A 22,582-nucleotide genomic window follows, 5' to 3' on the forward strand; every position below is an offset into this window, starting at 1 on the left:
ACTGTCTTGCTCTCTGCTCTCTGGTGAGGTTCTTTTACCCGATTTTAGAATTTTTGAAGGCGCATCCTTTCTATTACACAATGTCTTTGTCCAACCTTAGTTAAACCTGGTTTCCAGGTGGGCCACAGTGGCTACTAATAGTTTCATGAAACTACTAAGCTATAAGTCTGCATAAGGAGCACTGGCTTTATCTTGTGCTGTTTCCTGCGCCTTCGCTAATGGAATTGGGATCTGTAAATCTGAAAGCTTGCATGCAGCATCTCTGCAATTCAAGTGGTATTACGTGTCAGCTACTATCATTGTCAGCTGCTGGCAAAAGATACGGCACCATAAAAAATGAATGTCAGCACTATTAGGACAGAACGGCTGCTTTTCTGTGGCACACTCTCACACTCTGGACTGCTTCCTCCCCTCACAACGCTCTTCTGGACTCTATGCTGCCGTCTACCTTCCAAGCCTAGAAAACCAGGATCTCTCCCAGCTCTCAAAAAACAATTACGCACTTTCCAAACAAGAAAAAAGGAGCAAGTCTTGGGCAGTTTCTTACTTGTTTCCAGGCAGCATGGGGACAAGGGTTTTTTTTTTTTTTAAAGTCTGTCCTCCCCTCCCTGCCATGGCCTGTCTGGTTTGGCAGCTGCTGTTATTATGCAGGACCCATTGCTGCTCCTTGCTTAGCAGATCTATACCAGGGAGGGGAGAGCATTCCAGTCTGTCTCCCAGGGAAGAAAGGATCCACTTTGTCCGTAATACATGAACCAAGCAGTAATACGCTTTCATTTGCTGGGGGGGGGGGGGAGAACTCATATTGTGTCTTATTTTCCCCCTATTTTCTACGTGTTTTGAAAATCGATTTTTTTTTTTTGCTTAAATTATAATGGGTGACAAGTAGCGAGTGATAACTACAGAAAGGAAAAGTCTGCAGTAAAAAAATGAAAAAGCTGTGTATGTATGTGTGTAAGCGTGGGGTGTATGTCTGTGTTTTACAGGGAGGGAAATCAGACAGAACATCAGACACAGTCTGCTCAATATCAGGCCATACAAAGCACAAAGCGCTGGCTTGTTTTAGGGATACACTGCTTTAAACCTTCCCCCATTACCTACAGCTTTTGCTGGCCTTCTGATTACTTGCCAAACTACTGCAGTTCCAAAACACAAACCTCACGGCCAGACGACACACTGCAGACAAATCGATTTCACACAGAGGTTAATAAACTGACCCAGAATGACCAAAAGGGTGAAGGGGGAAGTTGTCTTCATCTCTCTGTCCTCCTTGAAATGGATCATTCAAAAAAAAAAAAAACCCAACAAAAAACACATTCCTCATACACACACACACAGGCAGGGGCATTCCCCACAGATGATGGCTCACTGGCACAGGTTTCAACTGCAGAGGAAAAAGTAGCGACCCAAGATTGCAGCCTTCCGAATCGGGTTCTGCATTCATCCCCCTCCCCCCAGTCCCTCCTTAGATGCACAGCCACACGAATCCCAGCCCAAGCCCTGACAGGCAGGTAATGTCTACCAGTTAATCTGCCAGCAAAAAAGCACAGGGAACATTCCCCCCAACCACCACCACCCCTCCCAAAAAATAAATAAAGCTAGCAGAAAAATGCCAGAGAACTGGCACCTCATCAAGGAATGTTATCACCTCCAAACTAAATCGGAGAGAACAGAGGTTGCACAAGCAGGTGGGCTCCCTTCCTCTCTCCAAAAGACAACTTGTTCCTAGTCCTTTTCATTTCAGGAGGGACTCATTTTATGACTGAAATCGGCAGAGCAACACCTCTAGGAAAATCCCATGCCCGAAGTGACATTTCCAGAGGCTTTCAGGTTGGTTGATTAGTCTCTTTGGCGGTCTGTGGGTGCTCCTGCCTTGTATTGCAAGTTCATTGGCAAAACTGAAGAAAACTACCACTGACGCACGAGGAAAGTGGTGAGCAAGATGAAAGCTAGGGATGAGCATCGTGGGGGTGGGGGAGGGGAGCATCCGCGCCTCCTTCTCAGCCTAAAAACCCAGCCTAGATTTCAGCCAAACACTGCTGCCCCTAGGCAAGAGGAAAAACTCCGAGATCTCCAATTCCATACTCCTGTGCCTCTGACGGGGGAGGGGCTGGCAAAACTTTCAACCCAGGAGTGCAGCTAGGAAGCAGCATCCTCTGGGTCCAGAGGAAGGCGCAGGGTGGGAGGCACCCGAGAGAGAGCAGAACTCGGGGACTCGCTAATATAAATAAATATAAAACTACTGTAAATAGGGGATCCAGAAGCAACTTTCGGCGCTTTAGTGAAGTTGTTACAGATTAAAGGTTTCAGCTAGGAACTTCGGTGGGGGGTTGGGGGTGAGGTGCCAGGGCATTAGCTCAAGCCGAGCCGGTGACACTGGACAGCCACATGCGGCTCTCCAGAGCCCTGCGATCGCCTCTTTCACACCCCGGAAGTGTCAGAGCGGCCCACAATCAGAGCTAATATTTACCCTGGAAAGGTGAAGAGCAAAGCTAACATTTCAGAGTGGCTCGGCAGCTGTCACACCGTGCAGGTACCCCCAACTCCTTTTTTTCCTAAACTGAATTGTGCTTCGGGGGGGAGGGGGCGACTTCTATATATTTGAGGGGGAAATGGAAGTGCAAACGCTATAAAGTAAAAAGATCGTACAATGGGGGGGGGGGGAGGTGAGGATAAATTTAAAAAAAAGCATCTTAAAGGAGCCCCCTCCCCCCGCCCCCTACCTTCACAGACGCCCACTTCGTACTCGGTGATGGAGTCGCCGTGCAGCGGAGGTCGGATGACACAGCGCAGCCCCCGGTCGCAGGCGCCGTGCAGCCCGTACACGCCGCCGCAGCTCTCGTTCTTCTGGCGGGCACACATGAAGCAGCAGCCGCAGATGCCCAGCACGATGCTGCCCGGGCAGTTGCGGGGCTCCTCGCACTTTGACTCGTCGCAGGGCAGACACACCAGCGCCCCCCCGGAGCGCGCCAGCAGCGAGACCACCAGGTGCCACGCCGCTAGCACTTTCACAGTCAGGTACATCCTTCGCCCCCGATCGCGGTGCCAAAAGCAACAGCAAGTGTAAAAAAAAAAAAAAAAGAATATAAATAAAGAGAAGGCCAAATACAAATACAGAAACCTCTATGGACTGTATTCCGATAAGAGAACAGGCGATCAATGCAATGCTGCGGTACAACACTTCTACACAGGGCTCGGATTTTAAAAGTGAGCGTTTAATTTCCCCTCCGACTTCAGGATGAAAGCAGAAACTGTTTAGAACAGAAAATTCTTGTTTCTTCTTCTTTTTTAAATTACTTTTAATTTCCTTTTTGCAAGTAAGGAATCAAGCGAACCTCCTGACACCAGATCCACTCTGCATGATCTGCTCACACAGCAGGGGCAGAGCGCCCAGCGACAGCAGCACCAACAACCAGGAGAACATCCGCAGGGGGGGTTGCAAAAAAAAAAAAAAAAAAGTTTCCTCCTTAGCTCCGTGCCACCAAAACTTCTCCGGGAAATCCCATTCCACGCGGCAGCTCCACGCCAGGAAACGTCTCGCCTCCTCTTGAATCTTCCGCTGAAAGTTTCTTTTCCCCCCCACCCCCTCCCCTCCTCCTTTCAGATTTTAAGCCATAAATCGTGCGCTTTTTCCTTTGCAAGGGTTCTCGTCTTAATCCGTATCCCCCCCAAAAAAAGAAATCAGTGCAGCCGAAGATCGGCGCGATTCCTGCGCCTTGCAGCAGCTTCCTTCCTCCCGAGCACCTCTCCTCTTTGATGTTTCCAGGGAGTCCCGGTGAAAGCCAAGCCTCCTCGGCGCTCGCCTGTCACACTCCTCGCTTCTTCCCTCCAGTCTTACGAGATTCTGGTTTCTTGTTTATCGCCTCTCTGCGAGCCCAGCTCTCGCAGCTCCGGGTTCACCCTCCCCATTGTTACGTCACGCTCCGAGCCACGCCCTCTCCCCTCTGTTTGCTCACCTGATTGGAGGTTGCCCATTGTCTCGGCCCCCCTCCTCTCCTTTGTGCCATATCGGGGAAGGGGGCACGGCACGGCTCCTGAGCTATGAGCCCCCCTAACCCCAGTCCTTTCTTGCCTTCCTATCCCTGCGTATATCTTCTGTGAGTAAGTGCTCAGGCAGGGGCGATGCTTGCAGGCTTCCCACTTTCTAGAATGTTATTTTTTTTTTTTTTAGCAGGGTCCAGAACTCGAAACCGATCGGCCCTCTGAATCACCAGCCTGCAGGAAGCTGCGGGTATATATTTGTTTCTGTCTCTACATCTGAAGATCTGTTGTAATGCAACCCGTCTCATGTACCTCTCCAGCCACATTCCTGACACTTTTCCAGCAGACCTCTGAAAATGAAATCCCTGGAGGAGCGAACAAGGGTCTTATGTCCTGATCAGGAAGATGACGCTGTCAGGAAGGCGAAGAAATGGCTCATGTCTGGCTACCTTTGAGCCTAGAAATAAACTTTTCGGGCGTGATTATTTTAATAAATCAAGATCGCACATGAAGCAAAGTCGTGGGGTAGGAGGGGAGAGAAGAAACATACGTAGGCATCCCAAGAAAAACTAATTGACTGTCAGTAGCTCAAATTGGATTTGAACTGCCCGTGAGCACGAGATAGTCTAGAAATGTTCATAGGCTCGTGAATCGTTTATTGAATACGACCTGGCCACGTCGTTTATGAAATAATATGCAAACTGGAAAATATGTGGGGGGGAAAAAAAAGCAAAAACACCCCTGCTTCCTACAAACTCAGGCTGAAACATTTTTGTGCCTCAATTGTTCTCGGTCTTAATTCCGAAACAGAATTCATGGAGGTGAAGCCAACGTACGAAAGCCGCTTGCCGTGCATTCATTCAGAGGTGCTCCGTTTAATTGCAGGTTACCGTAAAGTTTAATTGTACCATGCCAGTGAAATATTTGCATGGCCTCTATACTGTAGTTCCGAAAAAAAATATGTAGCTGCATTGCTGCCCCCGACAGGATGATTCTGAAAATGAGTTCATGTTTTCTAAAGTGGCCTCTTTACGTATCACAGAGCTCTGCTTATCAAAGAAGCGTGGCAACCCTTACCCTTTAATTAAAGAGAGCACAGTCTCATCTCCACTGCATTTGTATATTCCAGGCTAGTAATGTACCTTCCCTCTTCCAAGTGACATTAAGGTGCTGTTAAGCTACTCTGTCCAATTCAGTTTCTATGAGGTGTTGGTGAACCAAAACAAAGGTCACGCTCATAAGTCATTCCATTTGCTCTTTGTTTTGCATAAAATCTAAGTTGTGATTAATGCAGCCTCCCAGTTGAGGTTTCACTATACAATAATTCCCAGTATTCCTGAATGGAAAATTCTTCCAGACAACCACTTGACAGCTCCTTCCTCTCTGCCCCCTCTCCCCTGCCCAAAATACACTCACTCTCTCTCTCTCTCTCACTCTCCTTTTCACAGTGGAAGAATACAACAGGCAACTCTGGGCAGGCACCTTCAGCTGAACAGTGCACCTTGGCATACTGTTCAGCTGCAGGTGCCTATCCTAGACCACTTGTGATTTGATTTGTTCAATTGTAGATGCCCACCTCAGAGAGCTTACACTGGAGATTTAACTCTTTCCTGCGTCTGGGCACAGTAATAGACAATAATAGCACTAGAAGTGTAAGTTGTTCCACTTAAGCTCCAGGAAGGAATTACATTTCCAGTGCAAGCTCTCTGAGGCAGGCACTAGTCACAGGTTTTCTTGCTTTTCCTGAACAGCTGAATACTACGTGCACAGTGCCAAAGTGTGTACTGTTCAACTAATGGTGCGCACCCCAGAGCACTTATGCTTTCTTCAGCTAGAGGTAGATACTTTCCTAAGGGAGCTTATGCATTGATTTTGTTTGCCATTCCTTTCCAAAATGGCTTTGAATGCGAGAATGTGCTCAAAAGTGAATGCACAATGCCAGTCTCACATGCAAGCCGTAGTGCAAGTTCCAGTTAATATCTTTGCAATTGGATGTCTCTCCTTTTGTTTAATATGCTTCCTGTTATGCCTTTTGCTCAATTGTTAAAAATCTTGCATTTTGAACTTTTGTAAACCGTTATGACGGTATATATAAAACTCAACAAATAAATAAATAAATGAATGTAATGCCCATTTGGCAAGGCATGGCAAGTAAAATGAAAGCATAAGCTCTCTGGGCGTGCTTCTGCTTTCTGAATAAAGTATAAGCTCCCTGGGTCAGGCATCTACAGACAAACAGTATGTCAAAGTTGGGATGCAGAGCGCTAGCGTACTTTTCAGCTGCAGCTGCCTGTACCAAAAACTTACACTGGAAATTACTAGCAGCAGTAACATGGGATTTATTTATTTATTTATTTATTGATTTTTATATACCGCCGCTCATCAATGATATCACGTCGGTGTACATGGAACAAAAATACGCGGTTGCGTGTACATGTAACAGTATAATAATATCTGAATTCAACAATACATTAAAACAGTAAAATATGGTATCAAAAAACATTAAAACAGTAAACTATGGTATCAAAAAACAACTTATTTAGTTAATATTAGATGATATAATCGAGTAAGAATGCCTTTGATTGCACAAGATAATCTAGCATCAGGGATAATCTAGCATCAGGGCAAATACTGGGAAGGAAGGAAGGGGGTGGGGAGCAAATTGGAACAGGAAGGAAAGAGAATGGGTTAGGAAGGAACAGGTTATTTACATATATACAGAAGGCGGGATCAATGGTTAAAAGAGGGAAACCAAAGTACTAGGAATGAACAGAAGAGGGCATAAATAATCTAAAGTTAAGAGAAATAATTTCGAATAAAGTGGAAGGATTGACAGACTAAAAAGGGAGTACTAAGAGTTAAGAAAGATCGAATGAGTTAGTAACAAGTAAGGAACAGAAGAGTTAAGGGGGGGAACACGTAATAATCAAGTGTAGGCTTTAGTAAAAAGCCATGTTTTGAGCTTTTGCTTGAAGGTCTTAGAGGACAGTTCAAGGCGTAGGTCAGTAGGCATAGCATTCCATAGTTTAGGGCCTGCTATGGAAATGGCACGAGCTCTGGTGGATGCATATTTAAATAGTTTATGTGAAGGGGTTTGTAGTGTAGCAATATAAGGATTTCTAATTGGCCTATTGGAGTTATTGAATTGAAAGGTGTTAGAGGGCCAGTTCATTTCTGGATTGTGGAGGGATTTGTGAATGAGTGATAATATCTTGTATTGTATACGATAGTGTACAGGGAGCCAGTGTAATTTCTTAAGTATGGGAGTAATGTGTTCCTTTGAAGGAGTATTAGTTAGAATACGAGCTGTCGTATTTTGCAGGATTTGTAATGGGTTTATGGAATTTTTAGGCAGACCTAATAGTAACCCATTACAATAGTCAATTTTTGAAAAGACCATAGATTGTAACACAGTACGAAAGTCAGAGAAATGAAGTAGTGGTTTAAGTTTTTTAAGTGTATGGATCTTAAAGAAACATTCCTTAAGTGTAGCATTAATAAATTTTTTGAGGGACATTTGGTCATCTAATAGTACTCCTAGATCTCGGACTTGTTGAGAAAAATGTGTGTGTGGTGATATAATATTTATTGAGGGTGTCGCAAGAAGGGGGGTAGGAGGTGAAATGACCATAAGTTCTGTTTTTGAGGCGTTAAGGGCCAGCTGAATGGAGTTTAAGAGATTGGTAATTGAATTGATTGTGGATTGCCAAATTTCCAAGGTTTTTGGAATGGAGTCAGTAATGGGAATAAGAATTTGTACATCGTCAGCGTACAAAAAGTGAGGTAACTTGAGGTTTGAGAGGAGTTGGCAGAGGGGTAGAAGGTAGACATTAAATAGGGTGGATGATAGTGAGGAGCCTTGGGGGACTCCCTGCGCAATGAGGATTTCTTTGGATTCATGGTTACCAACTTTGACTCTGTAATGTCTGTCACTGAGGTATGAACTAAACCATTTGTGGGCATGTTCAGTTATACCAATATCAGAAAGGCGCTCAAGGAGGATCTGATGGTTTACAGTATCAAAAGCAGCAGAGATATCTAATAAAATTAGGAGGTGGGATAATCCTTTATCTAAGCTTTTGATTAGGTAATCAGAAAGAGAGAGCAGAAGGGTTTCTGTACTATGTAATTTCCGAAAACCGTATTGCAACGGAGAAAGGATTTCTTGTTCATCCAGGTAGTTACTAAGTTGGTAGTTAATAGTTTTTTCTAAGATTTTTGAGATGAACGGGAGATTAGAGATAGGACGGCAACTGGTGAGATCCGCTGGGTCAAGCTTAGGTTTTTTTAGTGTGGGCTTAAGGATGGCTTGTTTTAAAGGGTAGGGAACTATACCAGAATCAATTGAGGCGTTAATGACCTTTGAAATAGAAGGGGCTATAATGTCTGGTATGGTGAGTAAAAGTTTTGTAGGAATGGTGTCAGAGGGGTGGGATGAAGGTCTCGTTTTTTTGAGTATGGATTCTATTTCCATGGTAGAGGTGTGTTCAAACATTGTAAGTTTGGTGGAGAGTTTGCTAGGCTGCACAGTGCAACTATTTTGGGGAGTGTGGGAGATGGTCGGAAAGCGTGTCATGATTTTGTTGACTTTATCATGAAAGTATTCAGCCAATTGTTCACATTTATTTTTTGCCTCTTCATCAGGAATGAGATTAGGGGTGAGGTTGGTGAGTGAGGTGACGTAATCAAATAGGGCTTTGGGGTTGAATTGGTACTGGTGAATTTTTGAGGCATAGAAATTCTTTTTGGCTAAATTGATTTCATTGTTGTAGTTGTATAAGGAGGTCTTGTATTGTGCCAGGAGAGTGGGGGAGGGGTCTTTGCGCCAGTTTTTTTCAATTTTTCTTAGGGCTTGTTTCCGTTCTTTTAGTATGGTATTGTACCATGGTTTTTTTGCATTTCTTTGAGAGGATAATTGTTTGGTAATAAAGGGGCAGATGTTGTCAGCAACTGCTTGTGTATGCTCATTCCATGATGCAAGGGCAGTATCAGCATTGCTAAAGTTAAGGTTGTTAAGGGCATATGACAGTGCGGTCGTGAGCTCATCCTTGTTACAGGATTTACGGATTTGTAGAGTTGTGGATACAACAGGCAAGGGAGGGGGCTTGTTTAGTGTGTTGGTGGTTCTTATGATGTAGTGATCAGACCAGGGAATAGGTGTACATGTAAGGGATTCTGTGGTAATATGCTGATTGGTGAATATGAGGTCGAGCGAGTGACCAGCTTTGTGGGTAGGCGAGTTTATAGTTTGCTTGAATCCTAAGGATTTCATGGCTTCGAGGAAGGAAGAGCAGCTGGGTGTAAGCGGGACATTATCCACATGCAGATTAAAGTCGCCTAGGATAATGGCTGGGGAGTCACTCGAGATATTTTTTGCAATGTATTCAATTAGTGAAGAAGGGCTGTTGTTGAGTGTACCAGGAGGGGCGTAGATGAGGCATATTTGAATGCTAGGTGCTTTAAATAGTCCAATTTCAAGTTTAGGAGGGGGAGATGTAGCTTGTAAAGTGAGTTTAAGTTGTTTCTTAGTGGCTAGTAAAATGCCTCCACCCTTCTTTCTAGGTCTAGGGATAGAGATGATATCATAAATATTGTTCGGAAGCTGGTTAAGGAGAACATTATCAGTGTCTTTTAACCAGGTTTCAGTTATTGCCAATATGTCAGGTGTTTCATCTAGTAAGAGGTCATTAAGGATTGAGAATTTTTTGTTTAGTGATTGGGCATTAAAAAGAATAAGAGCCAGTGCAGTGATTCCGATAATTTGAGTGAGTGGAGGAGAAACCATAGTAGTAGGAATGGTTTTGAGGTATGAGCGGTGGCGTGAAGCATATTGAGAAAGGGGTCTGTATCTATTATAGCTGAGTTTTGGGATGTTCAGCATGTTTGCAGTGAAGTAAATAGGAGGGAGGGTCACCAAGAGTTTACGTGTTGGGGAGTAGTTGCAGACATTAGCTGTCCTGGGATAAGAGATGTTGCAGAGAGGAGGGAGCTGGATACAGGGTTACTGTCAGTTTGGTTGTAAGACAACAATATAACAGTTACTATTACTGACAACGGAAAGAATGCTGTAGCTTACTATACAAAGTAGTAATGCAGGTGCTCACTATAATGTCAGGTATATTTGTGTGATGTAGACCAAGGAATTAAGATACCTCAAAATCAATGTTCTTCAGGCACCGGAAGGTCACACGAAGGGGCACACAAAGGGGCAGGCCCCTTTGTCGCGCTCCTTATGCGCGCGACGCCTGGCGCGAGACGCCTAGGGTATAGGCGTTAGTTGTATAGGGTTGTTTGGCCGGATCTGATGTCAGCCGGGTGGGCGGTTCTCTGGCGTCGTGCTGCGGCGTGATTGGTGGGCGGTAGGCTCGGGCTCTGACTCGGACCCCGATGGGTCTCCCGGGCCGAATGCCACGAGCAGGGAGGGTTCGAGCGGCGCAGAAGCGGAGGATGCAGGTGAGCTGATCCGGCGCGAAAAGAGGGAGGAAGGCTTGCCTGCAACAGATTAAAAGGCTTGCCTGGCCGGATCTGATGTCAGCCGGGTGGGCGGTTCTCTGGCGTCGTGCTGCGGCGTGATTGGTGGGCGGTAGGCTCGGGCTCTGACTCGGACCCCGATGGGTCTCCCGGGCCGAATGCCACGAGCAGGGAGGGTTCGAGCGGCGCAGAAGCGGAGGACGCAGGTGAGCTGATCCGGCGCTGATAGGCTCTGATAGGCTGATAGGCGCTGATAGGCGCTGATAGGCTTAGGGGTAGATTTTCAAACCTGCACGAGGTCGTACATGTGCGCGCGCTACCCAGCGTGCACACATGTACGCCCGATTGTATAACATGCACGCGCAGGCGTGCATATTATAAAATCGGGGGTCGGCACATGCTGCCTTCCCCCGTTCCCTACCCCCCCACCCCACGTTCCCTTCCCCTTCCTCCCCCACCCTTTCCCCCCTACCTTTTTCTTTGTTTTTCTTTTATTTCCAAACTTACTTCAGCCCTAGGGCTGAAGTAAGTTGCATGCGCCAGCCAACTGCCAGCGCGCGATCTCCGGCACAGCAGCCATGCGGCAGCCTCTGGCCACGCCCCTGCCCCCGGACCACCCCTTTCTGCAAGCCCCAGGACACACACGTCCCGGGGCTTTACGCGCATCGCCGGGCCTTTTGAAAATAGGCCTGGCGTGCGTAACCCTTTGAAAATCCGGCCCTTAGTTTTTGGGAACTTGCCAGGTTCTTATGGCCTGGATTGGCCACTGTTGGAAGCAGGATGCTGGGCTTGATGGACCCTTGGTCTGACCCAGTGTGGCATGCTCTTATGTTCTAAAACGCCTGGATATGGGGTGAAGTAGGCACTATCACATTGGGCACAACTATAGAATAACATGGCCACCAGAAAAGTGAGTTAAGTTTTACTCCTGCTCAGCTCTAACCCAGGAGTTAAATTTCCAGTGATAAGAAAATGTGCTTTAAGCTGTCTGCCCTTTAACTCACCATCCTGCATTGCTGCGGAATAGCTAATGCCTTCTTTTACATGATATTTGCATGAACCCATGCCAGTTTTAGCATTGCTGTGTACTCCTTGTTTAACGCTTCTTTTTTTCCATGCTAAAACCCTTGTTAAATACCAGGATTAACTTACTGCGGAAAAATCCATGCTAAAACAGGAGCATAAAGCCTGTGCTAACATCGGCATGCCTTATTACATCGGCCCTGCGGAAATGCTGCTTGAAATAGAGATGTGTGAAAGAATGAATCGAGGCAGGAGAGGGATTAAACAATGGACTTTACAATGGCTTACAGTAGCTAGAAATTTGGATCAAGAGCAACGGCGTTCACTGAAGGCATAACATAGGGAAGGAAGACTATGCAGCTCGCTACCTCTCCCCCCCCCCCCCCCCGAACAAAACACAGGAACAATTGCATGGCTTTAAAACACAAGGCCGCAGTTTATTACATAACATAACCCAATTTATTATACATGAATACAAAAAACACAACCCCCCCCCCCTCCTTCTTGCCCCTCTTCACTTACCACCGCATCCCAGTGGTAAGACTACGTCGACGCTCCCCTCTGTCTTACCCCGCCGCTGCCCCAGCGAGGGTAAGCGCACGGCCTGAGCATTGGCCACCCCACCCCCCTTGCTCATAGGCCTTCCCGTGTAGCAGCCCCAAACTACACGAGATTATCCCTCTCTCCCCCCCCCCCCCCCAATGTCCTTACAATACAATACATTACCACTTGGGGCTCGGGTTTCCGCCCTTACTGCGACAAATAACATCCTCCAGCATCACACTCCCCGGTACAGAAACATTTAACGGGAGGGAGGGAGGGAAAGCAGAAATCTGCTGCTTGCTTCGCTGCCGATCGCTGACTGCGATCCTGAACCGCGCCAAAACCTGTCGCTCCCGAGCGGCAAACAATGGCAAGGCAGCAATTCAAATTGTTGCCATCGCCATTGGTTAGCCTCACCCCCCCTCCCCCTACTCCTTGACCCGCTCCCTGCTACTTTTCCCATGTTATTAGCGGCGGCGTGAGACAGCCTCGTGCCACCTTCATTAACATAGGGAAGGAAGACTATGCAGCTCGCTACCCCTTCCCCCCCTGAACAAAACACAGGAACAATTGTTTGGCTTTAAAAATCAAGGCCACAGTTTATTACATAACATAACCTGAGCCTCTCCGACTTATTATACATGAATACCAAAAATCACAGTCCCCCTCCTTCTTGCCCCTCTTCACTTACCACCGCGTCCCAATGGAAAGACTACGTCGACGCTCCTCTCTGTCTTACTCCGCTGCTGCCCCAGCGAGGGTAAGCGCACGGCCTGAGCATCGGCCTCTCCCTTGCTCATAGGCCTTCCCGAGTAGCAGCCCAAAACTACACGAGATTATCCCTCCCCTCCCCCAATGTCCTTACAATACAACACATTACCACTTGGGGCTCGGGTTTCCGCCACAAACAAAGACAACCTATGGTTGTCTTTGTTCCCCCACTACGGCCCTATACATGCAGGTTCTTGAAATCCTTCTTGCAAAGCATTGTTGAATAAGTCAATGCCAACCTCAGAAAGATGTACTCCATTCGCCCGGAATAAACCTCCCAACACTTCCCATGACCAATTGTGGCGTACCCAAAAACTTCCCTGTTTTATCATCTACTTTCCAATTTGCCGGTTCAATTTTTTAACCCCTTGTGCCACAAGGGCTCCTTATGGTGTTTAATGCGCACTATTATATCTGACCAACCCACCCTAGTACCTGGCATCCCATTCATAATACATGCCAAGTCTTTCCTCATGTGCGCTAACAATTCCTGACCCGACAATTTCCCGATATCATTTCCACCCAAATGAATAATCATAAGCCGTGGTACACCCCATGTTTTAACCAGCTCCTGCAAGAAAGCTATCAACTATCCCCAATGCATGCCCCGCCTGCTGAACCAGTGGATTGTCCACCTTCTGGTATCCAAGTTCAAATTCTCTCTGTACGGACGCTTCGCCACCCGCCGCTGAGCCCAGCAAACGAAAGAATGGCCCACGACCCAAGCACATTCCAGATTGCACTGTACCCCTCTTGTTTCTGCAAAGAAAAGAACCACATTAACATCTGCCAAACTACCCCCCACCCCCAATCTCATTGGATCCTCATTTCCGAACATACGACCTATAGGCATTGGATTTCCATCACCCAATAGATTGAATCAACCGTACTGGCAACCCTAACTCCACAGCCGTGGTCGCTGCTCCTATGCAGAATAAATGCGGTGTAAAATGCTCAGCTTCCCAACATAGCCCTCCACCACCCATTGCAAAACCTTGGAAAATTGAAAAATGGTCAAAGGCGTACCATTCTCATGTATCAAAAAAGAACCCTGAACGTCCGGCCTCATCTGCACGAAAGCTTGCGTGCTACGTACTGGGCATACTAGCGCATCCTGCGCTTCCACCAACGAAATCCATTGCCCCTTACCCTTTTGATCCATCTTAGACTGGCGAATACACAGAGTCACCATATAAACCCACACATGTTGCGCTAATAACCCAACCTCGGATGCATTCACCTGGGATCTGGCCACCAACTCACTGACCCGCATTGCTCCAAAAAACGCCAGTGAAAATGCTGCTCTGAATAGCAATACCTCATACCGAGACCAGCAAACCCTAGCCACCTGCTCGGCTATCCGCAACAAATCCGCATACCGAATGGGGCGCCTTTTATCCCGTTCTCTATCCTGGGCTCTCCCCTATCCCCCCAACACCTGCATCACTAAGAAACTGCTGGCAGGATTTTCCCAAACCCCCCCCCCCCCAATTTTTGAAAGAAGGAAAATCCTGCTAAATGAGCATGCACAGGTGCCAGCGAATAACCAGTCCACCTTGCCCACAAAATGAAGTGGACCATATCGCATTCATAGACCACCCCTCCCTTCCATCCCAAAATCTGCAAAAAACGAGACACTACTCCTCTGCTCACCAAATACGATTTCCAAGTGGCCGGTACCATTGATTGCCGAATCAATCTCCACGTATCTGCCTGCCAAGGTGCCAGAGATGCTCCGGAAATGGCTGTCCCATCAAACTCACCTGTGGCGCCAGTGCCCTGAAGACGTTCCACTTGAAACGAGAAAGAGCATCAGCAATCAGGTTCTCGTTGCCAGGGACATTCCTAGCCATGATAGTCACATTTCAATGCAAACACAGGAATACTAGCTCCCTCAACAACACCGAGATGCGTAAACACCTAGCAGACTGCTTGTTGATCACTTGAACGACCCCCAAGTTGTCACACCAAAAAACCACTCTTGTTCTGGAGTCTATTCCCCCATATCACTAAGGCTACTACTATGGGAAACAGCTCTAAGAATGTAATATTCCTGGTGATCCCTTCTGCCTCCCAATCCGCCAGCCACTGCTCCGCACACCAGTGCCCCTGAAAATAAACCCCAAAACCCGACGCCCCAGCTGCATCCGAATACAACTCCAATTCCTTGTTGGATACCTCCGCTTCTTGCATAATACACACTCCATTGAATGATTCTAAAAAACCCTCCCAAACCCCCAATTCATCCTTCACGTGTCACCCGAATAAAATGATGTCCCAACTTAACGCCTGCAGTTCTCATGGAAAGCCAATGAATAAAAGCCCGACCCATCGGAATCACCCTGTATGCAAAGTTAGGCGAACCAATCAATGACTGCATCTGCTTTAACGTCACCTTAGTCAACCCTCTAACCAACCTCACCAATTCCCTTAACCTAACCACTTTATCTAATGGCAAACATGACACCATTCCAACCGAATCCAATTCGTTGCCTAGTAACCGGTCCCTCAGTTTTATCATGCGTAATTGGCACACCTAACGCCTGGGTTTCTTTCAAGAAACCGTCTAACTCAGTGGTTCTCAACCTTTCTAATGCCGTGACCCCGCAATACAGTTCCTCATGTTGCGGTGACCCCCTCGCCCCGCCCTCGCCCCGTGAGGGTGGGGTGAGGGCGGGGCTTTGGTCATATGGGGGCGGGGTTATGGATGGGGTTGGATTTTAGTGCACACTTATCATTTAATTATGACATTTATAATGTGAATGTAACTCAACTCACCATAGGTTCTCACATGCATGGCACACTGACCCATGATCGTCACGGGGCTAGATGTAAAAGTACAGTTTGTATCCACAGGAACCCCCCTGACCCACAATAATGGATGTAAAGCAGAATTATGACATTCCCCATACAACTCACCCTACAAAAAAGATATTCTGGTTCTAGTGACATCTCAGTAACAGCAACTCAAACTCCTTCTATTTCCAGGCTCAATAGCCCTACTTATGAAAAGACAGCAGTTTACCACCAATGCATGTCCTCTGAGAAAACACAACAAATAAGACCGATACAAACGCTTACATGCTAGCAAAATATCTCATCTCGGTAACAGACACAGAACCGACCTAACATACTCCCAGGATCTGTAGTAATGCACATAAACTAATCCGCACACAGTTACACCTGTATTATGGAATACACTCAAACAGGAGCAACCCTATCTATGAAAAGGCAACACTACAAATATTAAATCAGGTCCTAAAAACCAATACACCTCTTATTAGGAAAACAGAACTAGCAAGCAGCTATAGATCCCCACACAGAAATAATTGTAAAACTATACTATACTAATAAGCAGAATAAATGTTTCAAAACAGCTATGAACATCCAACAATTAAAAACGCATAAAAACTATTAAACATTCTCCAAACACCAATAAAATATTTCAAAAAAGCAGACATCACACAATTAAAATGGCAGTCAAGAAAAATAAACTTAAAAAGCCACCTTTACTTACCCCCTCCAGCAGCTCTCCTACTCCCCTTCCCTGCAGGCTGTGGCACTCACCAGAAGCAGCAGTAGAAGCTAAGCTCTATACTTATGGTCCTCTTCCTTAGTGCCCATGTCTCTCACACACACACACCATACCAGTCATGCCCCCATGACCAGTTTCTGTCTCTCACACACCAATCATCTCCCAAACAGTCTTTGGCACACACACACCAGTCACCTTCCTGAACAGTTTCTCTCATGCCATACACACACACACACACACACACACAGGCTTCCCACTCCCGTGTTCTACTTACATATACGGGCTTCTCACTCTCATAATCACTTTCTCACACACACACACACCAGTCACCTTCCTGAACAGTTTCTCTCATGCCATACACACACACACACACACAGGCTTCCCACTCCCGTGTTCTACTTACATATATGGGCTTCTCACTCTCATAATCACTTTCTCTGTCTCTCTCTCTCTCTCTCTCTCACACACACACACTCACTCACTCACCAGTCTCTCACTCCCATGCTTGTTCTCTCCACATGCACAGGCTTCTCATTCCCATAATCACTTTCTCTCTGTTACACACACACCAGTCTCTCTCATTTCCATGCTCACTCTCCACGTGCACAGGCTTCTCATTCCCTGAATCACATTCTCTCACATTCACACACACACACCAGTCTTTTTCTCTCACACACACCATCACCTTACCAAGCAGTCTCTCTCTCTCATGCATGCACACTCACCCTGGTTTCTCACTCCATGCTTTCTTTCACCCCCCACAACACCAGGCTTCTTACGCCCATGCTTTCTCACATACCCAGACTTCTCCCTTCCATGCTTTTTCTCTCTCTCACACACACACATCAGTCACCTCCCTGACTAATGTCTCACACTCTCACACACACATCAGTCACCTCCCTGACTAATGTCTCACACTCTCACATACACATCAGTCATCTCCCTGAGCAATCACTTTCATTGTCTCTCACATACACACACACACATCAGCTCTCTGACCAGTCAATCACACACAGGCTGGCTGGCTGTTTCTCTCTCTTTCTCTCACTCACTTCCTCTTCTCCCCCGAGCACAAATGGGAGCTGGAGCAGCCTCGCTGGCCAAGAAAGAAGAATCCCATCGGCCGCGGGAGGCTCGTGCTGCTCTCTCCTTTCTCCATTACCGGCTGCTTCAACTGCTCGGGGGCCGATGCTGCAGCCGCCGCTGCTACTTTTTCGCGCGGCTCTCTCTCCTTCCCGCGCACCACGATTCACTTCCTGTTCCGGGTCACGGGAGAGGGGGGGGGCAGGCGCAGGAAGAAGAAAAGGCCCAGCCGCGGGTGCAGAGCTTCTTCTAGCGCCGCTGCCGTTCCCGCTGGGCTTGAACGTGCTGACAGCCCGGCGGCAACGGCAGCGGGAGAGACCGGGAGCGCGCAACCCCTGCGTTTTGGGCGTTCGACCCCCGCCGGGGTCGCGACCCATAGGTTGAGAACTGCTGGTCTAACTGATCCCGACAAACGCTAGCCTGACTTGGTCCCACGAACAAAAAATCATCTAAGTGGTGCAACATGGCTCCACAACCAGTATGTTGCATAGTGGCCCATTGTATGAAGGTACTAAACGCCTCAAAGAATGCATAGAAAATCGCACAAACCATGGGCAAACAGCGATCCACAAAGTAACCTCCTTCAAAGACAAAGCCTATCAAGGGAAAGCTCCTTGGGTGAATAGGTAACAGCTGAAATGCTGATTCTATGTCCACTTTGGCTAATAAAGCCCCGTTTCCCACTCCTCTCACTAAAGCTACAGCCTCATCAAAAGAAGCATATTTCACCGTACACTCTTGTCGCGGAATAAAATCATTGACTGATGACCCCTCCGGATAAGATTCAGAATCAACCTATACTTCCTTGGCTCCTTCTTTGGTATAACCGCCAGCGGACACAAATGCATCAGCTCAAAGGCGGAGTATGAACGGACCTAACACCCCTCCCCAACTGGATCTCTGCACGCAATTTTTCCCTGGCAATGTTAGCCAGTCGATATGCCGACCTTGCATTCCATGCTCGACCCCCGCAACCAGGACCCTCATAAGGGATACTAAAACCAACACTGAAACCAATACTCAGAAAACTAGCCGCTACCGCACCTGGATAACACCATAACCACTCCTTTAACACCGAGACAGCTACTGGTGAATCCGCCTTCTGCCCCAAGATCTTACAACTTTCCACCTTTATTAGTGGCAGTATTCTGCCCCTGTGGACACTTCGTGGTGAGATGCGCTCTGCCGCATGAGGAGCAAGCATGCCTGAACTTGCATGCTGGGAAAAGACACGTGAGCTTGTTGTATTGCCAACAAATGTTGGACCCTCCTCCTGACATCTTGTTACCCATTTCGAAATTCCTAACACCCCCTTGTCCAAGAAAGGAACCACCCTTACTGTCGCTGCTCCCATACCCCACTGTGTTGCCACTCACTCCTCCCCCAACTCCTCCACTTTTAGCTGTGCTAATCCCTTTATTTGTCATCTGGATTAACCACAGGTGAATGTCCTGGGTCCCCCATGACATAAATCTATTCCCTGCCATTTTATTTCGAAACTTCTCATCATAGTTGAGCCAAGCCCAACCTTCATAGTCCTTGAATGCCCCCAGAATGCTGTCCGCACAGGACAGCAATGAACCATATTGGGTCGGGTCGAAGTGTCCTATTACGCTCGCCAATCTTAAGAAACCCTGTACCCAATTGACTATATTCTTGGAAATCTTGGGCCCTGAGCCCTCACGTTTTTCTTCTTGGCTTTCTTTTTATCCTTCCTACCCCCTCGTCGTCCCTCTAATAATTTGAAAATATTCACGAATTTACGTTTTCGAATCCACCTAAGCAGCCGCTTTGGCACCTCCTCCCACAACTCCGTTAACGATGCCAACGCTGGATGCCCCATGTCTTGTTTAGGACCCTCTGCTTACACTGCCTGCTGAATTGCCCCAACTCCCCCGAGCTAGATGACGAGGAAGACGAACTGGAAGAACTACTAACTTTCGTCCTCTTTTTCTTCTTTGCTATCCCCCGAGACTCTTGCTCTTCATCGCCCTCTGGCTTACCTGCCCTCGCGCTTGCAGCACTGCTGCCCGGAACATCCCCTGGAGGCACCGCCGCTGTCGCCCCTCGTGGAAAGTGTACCTCCTGTCCCTGTGGGAAAGCTTGGTGTCTCTATGCCTCCTGTCTCGACATTCCCGGAAACACCTCCTCCACCACATCTGGAAAAGATGACGCTTCAAACTCTGCCCTCCTCCTGCTAACCGGACCTTTGCTATGAGTTCCCTTACCCTTCGCCCCGGCGGCCAGAACTGACCCTTCCTGACCCCTTACCCCGCTATCATTCCCCTGCCAATCCAGCCGCCCTCCACCCACTGAAAAATACCTGGCCTCGTTTCCACGCCCATACTCCAATGGCCAACCCTCGACTCCTCCCCTCCCCCAAAGGCCCTCCCCTCCCACCGAAAAGGGTGCTAGCCCTAAATGGAAACCCACGTAATGCCCCAAAATATACGCTATCAACTCCGCTGTGTGCCCTCCCATCGCCCCGTATATCCCCACCACTGGGACTTCCCTGCTATGCCCCTGCAATCCGCCTGAACCCACTGACATCCCCCTGGCCTCCGACCTACGCGGTCCACCTAAGGGCCTCTTAGCCATCTGTTTTCCCCGCCCTGCCTCACTACTTGTTTTTTTACACATCTGGGAAACCTCAAGGGGTGGGGCAGGCGTAGGGCAAGGTTGCCCTACGCCTGCATGGACGCCGCCCCGCTACCCTGTGTACTGGTCCTGCTTCTGTGCAGCGGGGCCTTACCCTTGCTCCCACCATCATGTGTCACCACTTTGCTGCCGCGGACCGATGCACTAAAGGGGCCCAAAGGATGATTAACACTAGACCCTGTGCCTGGGAGTAAAGGATCACCTGGGTATGAAGCTTGGGCCTGGTGCACAGGTGGACCTCGTGTCTTGGGGTCCAGACTGGCAGGGCTTGGCTGAAACAACAAGTCACCAGAAGAGGCATTCAGAGAAATCTCCGCTGCAGAACCCAGCGAAGAACGGGGGAAGGGGTGCCGAGGGGGGCGGCAGCATAAAAAACCGGAGCGTCAGCAGACTCCGGGGCGCTTTCCCCCGAATCGGACACTTGCTGGGGGAGGGGCGGAAGGGCCGGTGGCACGCGGGGGGGGGGGGCGGGGTGAAAGCCACCGGGGAAACCGACCTAGGGAGGGCCCCTGCATGCAGTCCACTCACCATAGGGAACCTCGGCGAAGCAGCCACAGCCAGCTCCGGGGTGCCTTCGCATCGGGCCACCGGAGGATGACCGTCATACGCAGCCAGAAGGGGAGGAGCAGGGCGAGCTTTAGAGCGCTTCATCGGGATACCAATGGGACGCTGCGCCACCAAAAAAGGATGGAAAAAAAAACCAACGCCGAAAAATCAGGGAAAGCTGCGGAGCAAAAGCAGAAATCTGCGATCTTGAACCACACCAAAACCTGTCGCTCCCGAGCGGCAACCAATGACGAGGCAACAATTCAAATTGTTTCCATCGCCATCGATTAGCCTCACCCCCCCCCCTCCTCCTCCTTAACTTGCTCCCTGCCGCTTTTCCCAATGGGAGCACTGAGAGGAGAGCATCACCTTCCTGGTGGCTGAAAGGAATCAGTAAGCTTTGCTTGGGACATTTTCTTTTTTAAAAGTATTGGGGCGAAGTTAACTATTTGGGAATATAATTTAGTGTGTTTGTGTGTTTGTGCTTTTAATAGTCAGTAAGGCAGTGAATAAACAGAAGTTAGACTATATTTTTAAATAGTAAGGCAGCTAGTATGCAGTAGTTAGTGTGTTTATTTTTAATAGTCTGTAAGGTAGCTAGTAAGCAGAAGTTAGAGTGTTTGTATATTAAAAAAAAAAAAAGTAAAGAAGCCAGAAGCTAGAAATAAGCTAGGAGCAGTGTATACCTAAGTAAAAAGGTTGAAAAGTTCAGTTCAGTTACTCGCCTTGGAAAGGTGTTAAGGTAGTGTGATTTGGTTTGATTAGGTACCAACATTTGTTAATCAACAGAGCAGCGAGTCACTCTGGCAGACTAACTGAAGTTAGACTGTTTGGATTTTCATGGGTAATGATTCAAATGGACTGAACCAAATCATGGTGAACCTAGAAGATGTGATAGACCTGATTGACAAACTGAAGAGTAGTAAATCACCTGGACCAGATGGTATACACCCCAGAGTTCTGAAGGAACTAAAAATGAAATTTCAGACCTATTAGTACAAATTTGTAACCTGTCATTAAAATCATCCATTGTACCTGAAGACAAAATCATGGAAGGACTTGAACAGGTTAATGTAAATCGGTTATTTACTCTCTCATATAATAGAAGGACTAGGGGGCACTCCATGAAGTTAACAAATATTTCATTTAAAACAAATCGGAGAAAATTCTTTTTTACTCGGTGCATAGTTAAGCTCTGGAGTTCATTGCCAGAGGATGTGGTTATGGCAGGTAGTGTAACTGTGTTTAAAAAAGGTTTGGATAAGTTCCTAGAGGAAAAATCCATAATCTGCTATTAATCAGTAAGGAATAGTAGCTTGAGATCTGTTTAATGTTTGGGTACATGCCAGGTACTTGTGACTTGAATTGGCCACTGGATGCTGGCTTTGATGGACCCTTGGTCTGACCCAGTGTGGCATATCTTATGTTCTTAATGCGAGCGCTGGGCTTTTAAATTTCACCTTATAGTCTTTATTGAGGATATTCAAAGTGAAGATCTGCGCATGCAGGCAAGTGACCAGGTAAGATCCTCTCTTTGGAGCTCACAAATATTCAAAAAAGGATGTGCATAAGCGCACGCCTCTGCTCATCATGCAGAAGTGTAGGCAGAACCGGCTCATGTGCACAGAGTCCCAGCCGGTTTTATTATAGCTATTTACACGCATAAAACCAGGTTTTATGTGCAGAAATTACTTTGCCAAATTTTCCTGGAAATATGGAATAACTGCACCAGCTGAACCAAAAGAAAGATTGTATTTATTTTTTTTGAGACCTTCTGTTCCTTCGGATGCAAAAGGTGTTACATTTCATTAAAACAAATTTTTTTTTTTTTTTTACTAGCAATGCAAATTTCACAACACAGAAACTTAGTATTCAAATATTTAACACTTTATTCTTATGGGATCTTCATGTCATCTAATAGCCATATATATATGTATATATTGACACCCAGTGTTGCTATTCAGCAACATT

The 22,582-nt window shown here is 47.2% G+C and overlaps 1 protein-coding gene across 1 annotated transcript in view; it reads right to left on the reverse strand.

Moving 5' to 3' along the window:
* Window positions 1-3,902, reverse strand: part of LOC115087101 (cysteine-rich motor neuron 1 protein-like) — a 661,264-nt gene extending 657,362 nt beyond the window's left edge. The window contains 1 exon segment of the mRNA XM_029593829.1: window positions 2,724-3,902. Within this exon segment, the coding sequence (XP_029449689.1) occupies window positions 2,724-3,024 (301 nt within the window). The 5' untranslated portion in view covers window positions 3,025-3,902.
* Between the last annotated feature and the right edge of the window lie 18,680 nt (window positions 3,903-22,582).

The sequence above is a fragment of the Rhinatrema bivittatum genome, chromosome 3 (genome assembly GCF_901001135.1).
Source record: "Rhinatrema bivittatum chromosome 3, aRhiBiv1.1, whole genome shotgun sequence".
Lineage (NCBI taxonomy): Eukaryota > Metazoa > Chordata > Amphibia > Gymnophiona > Rhinatrematidae > Rhinatrema > Rhinatrema bivittatum.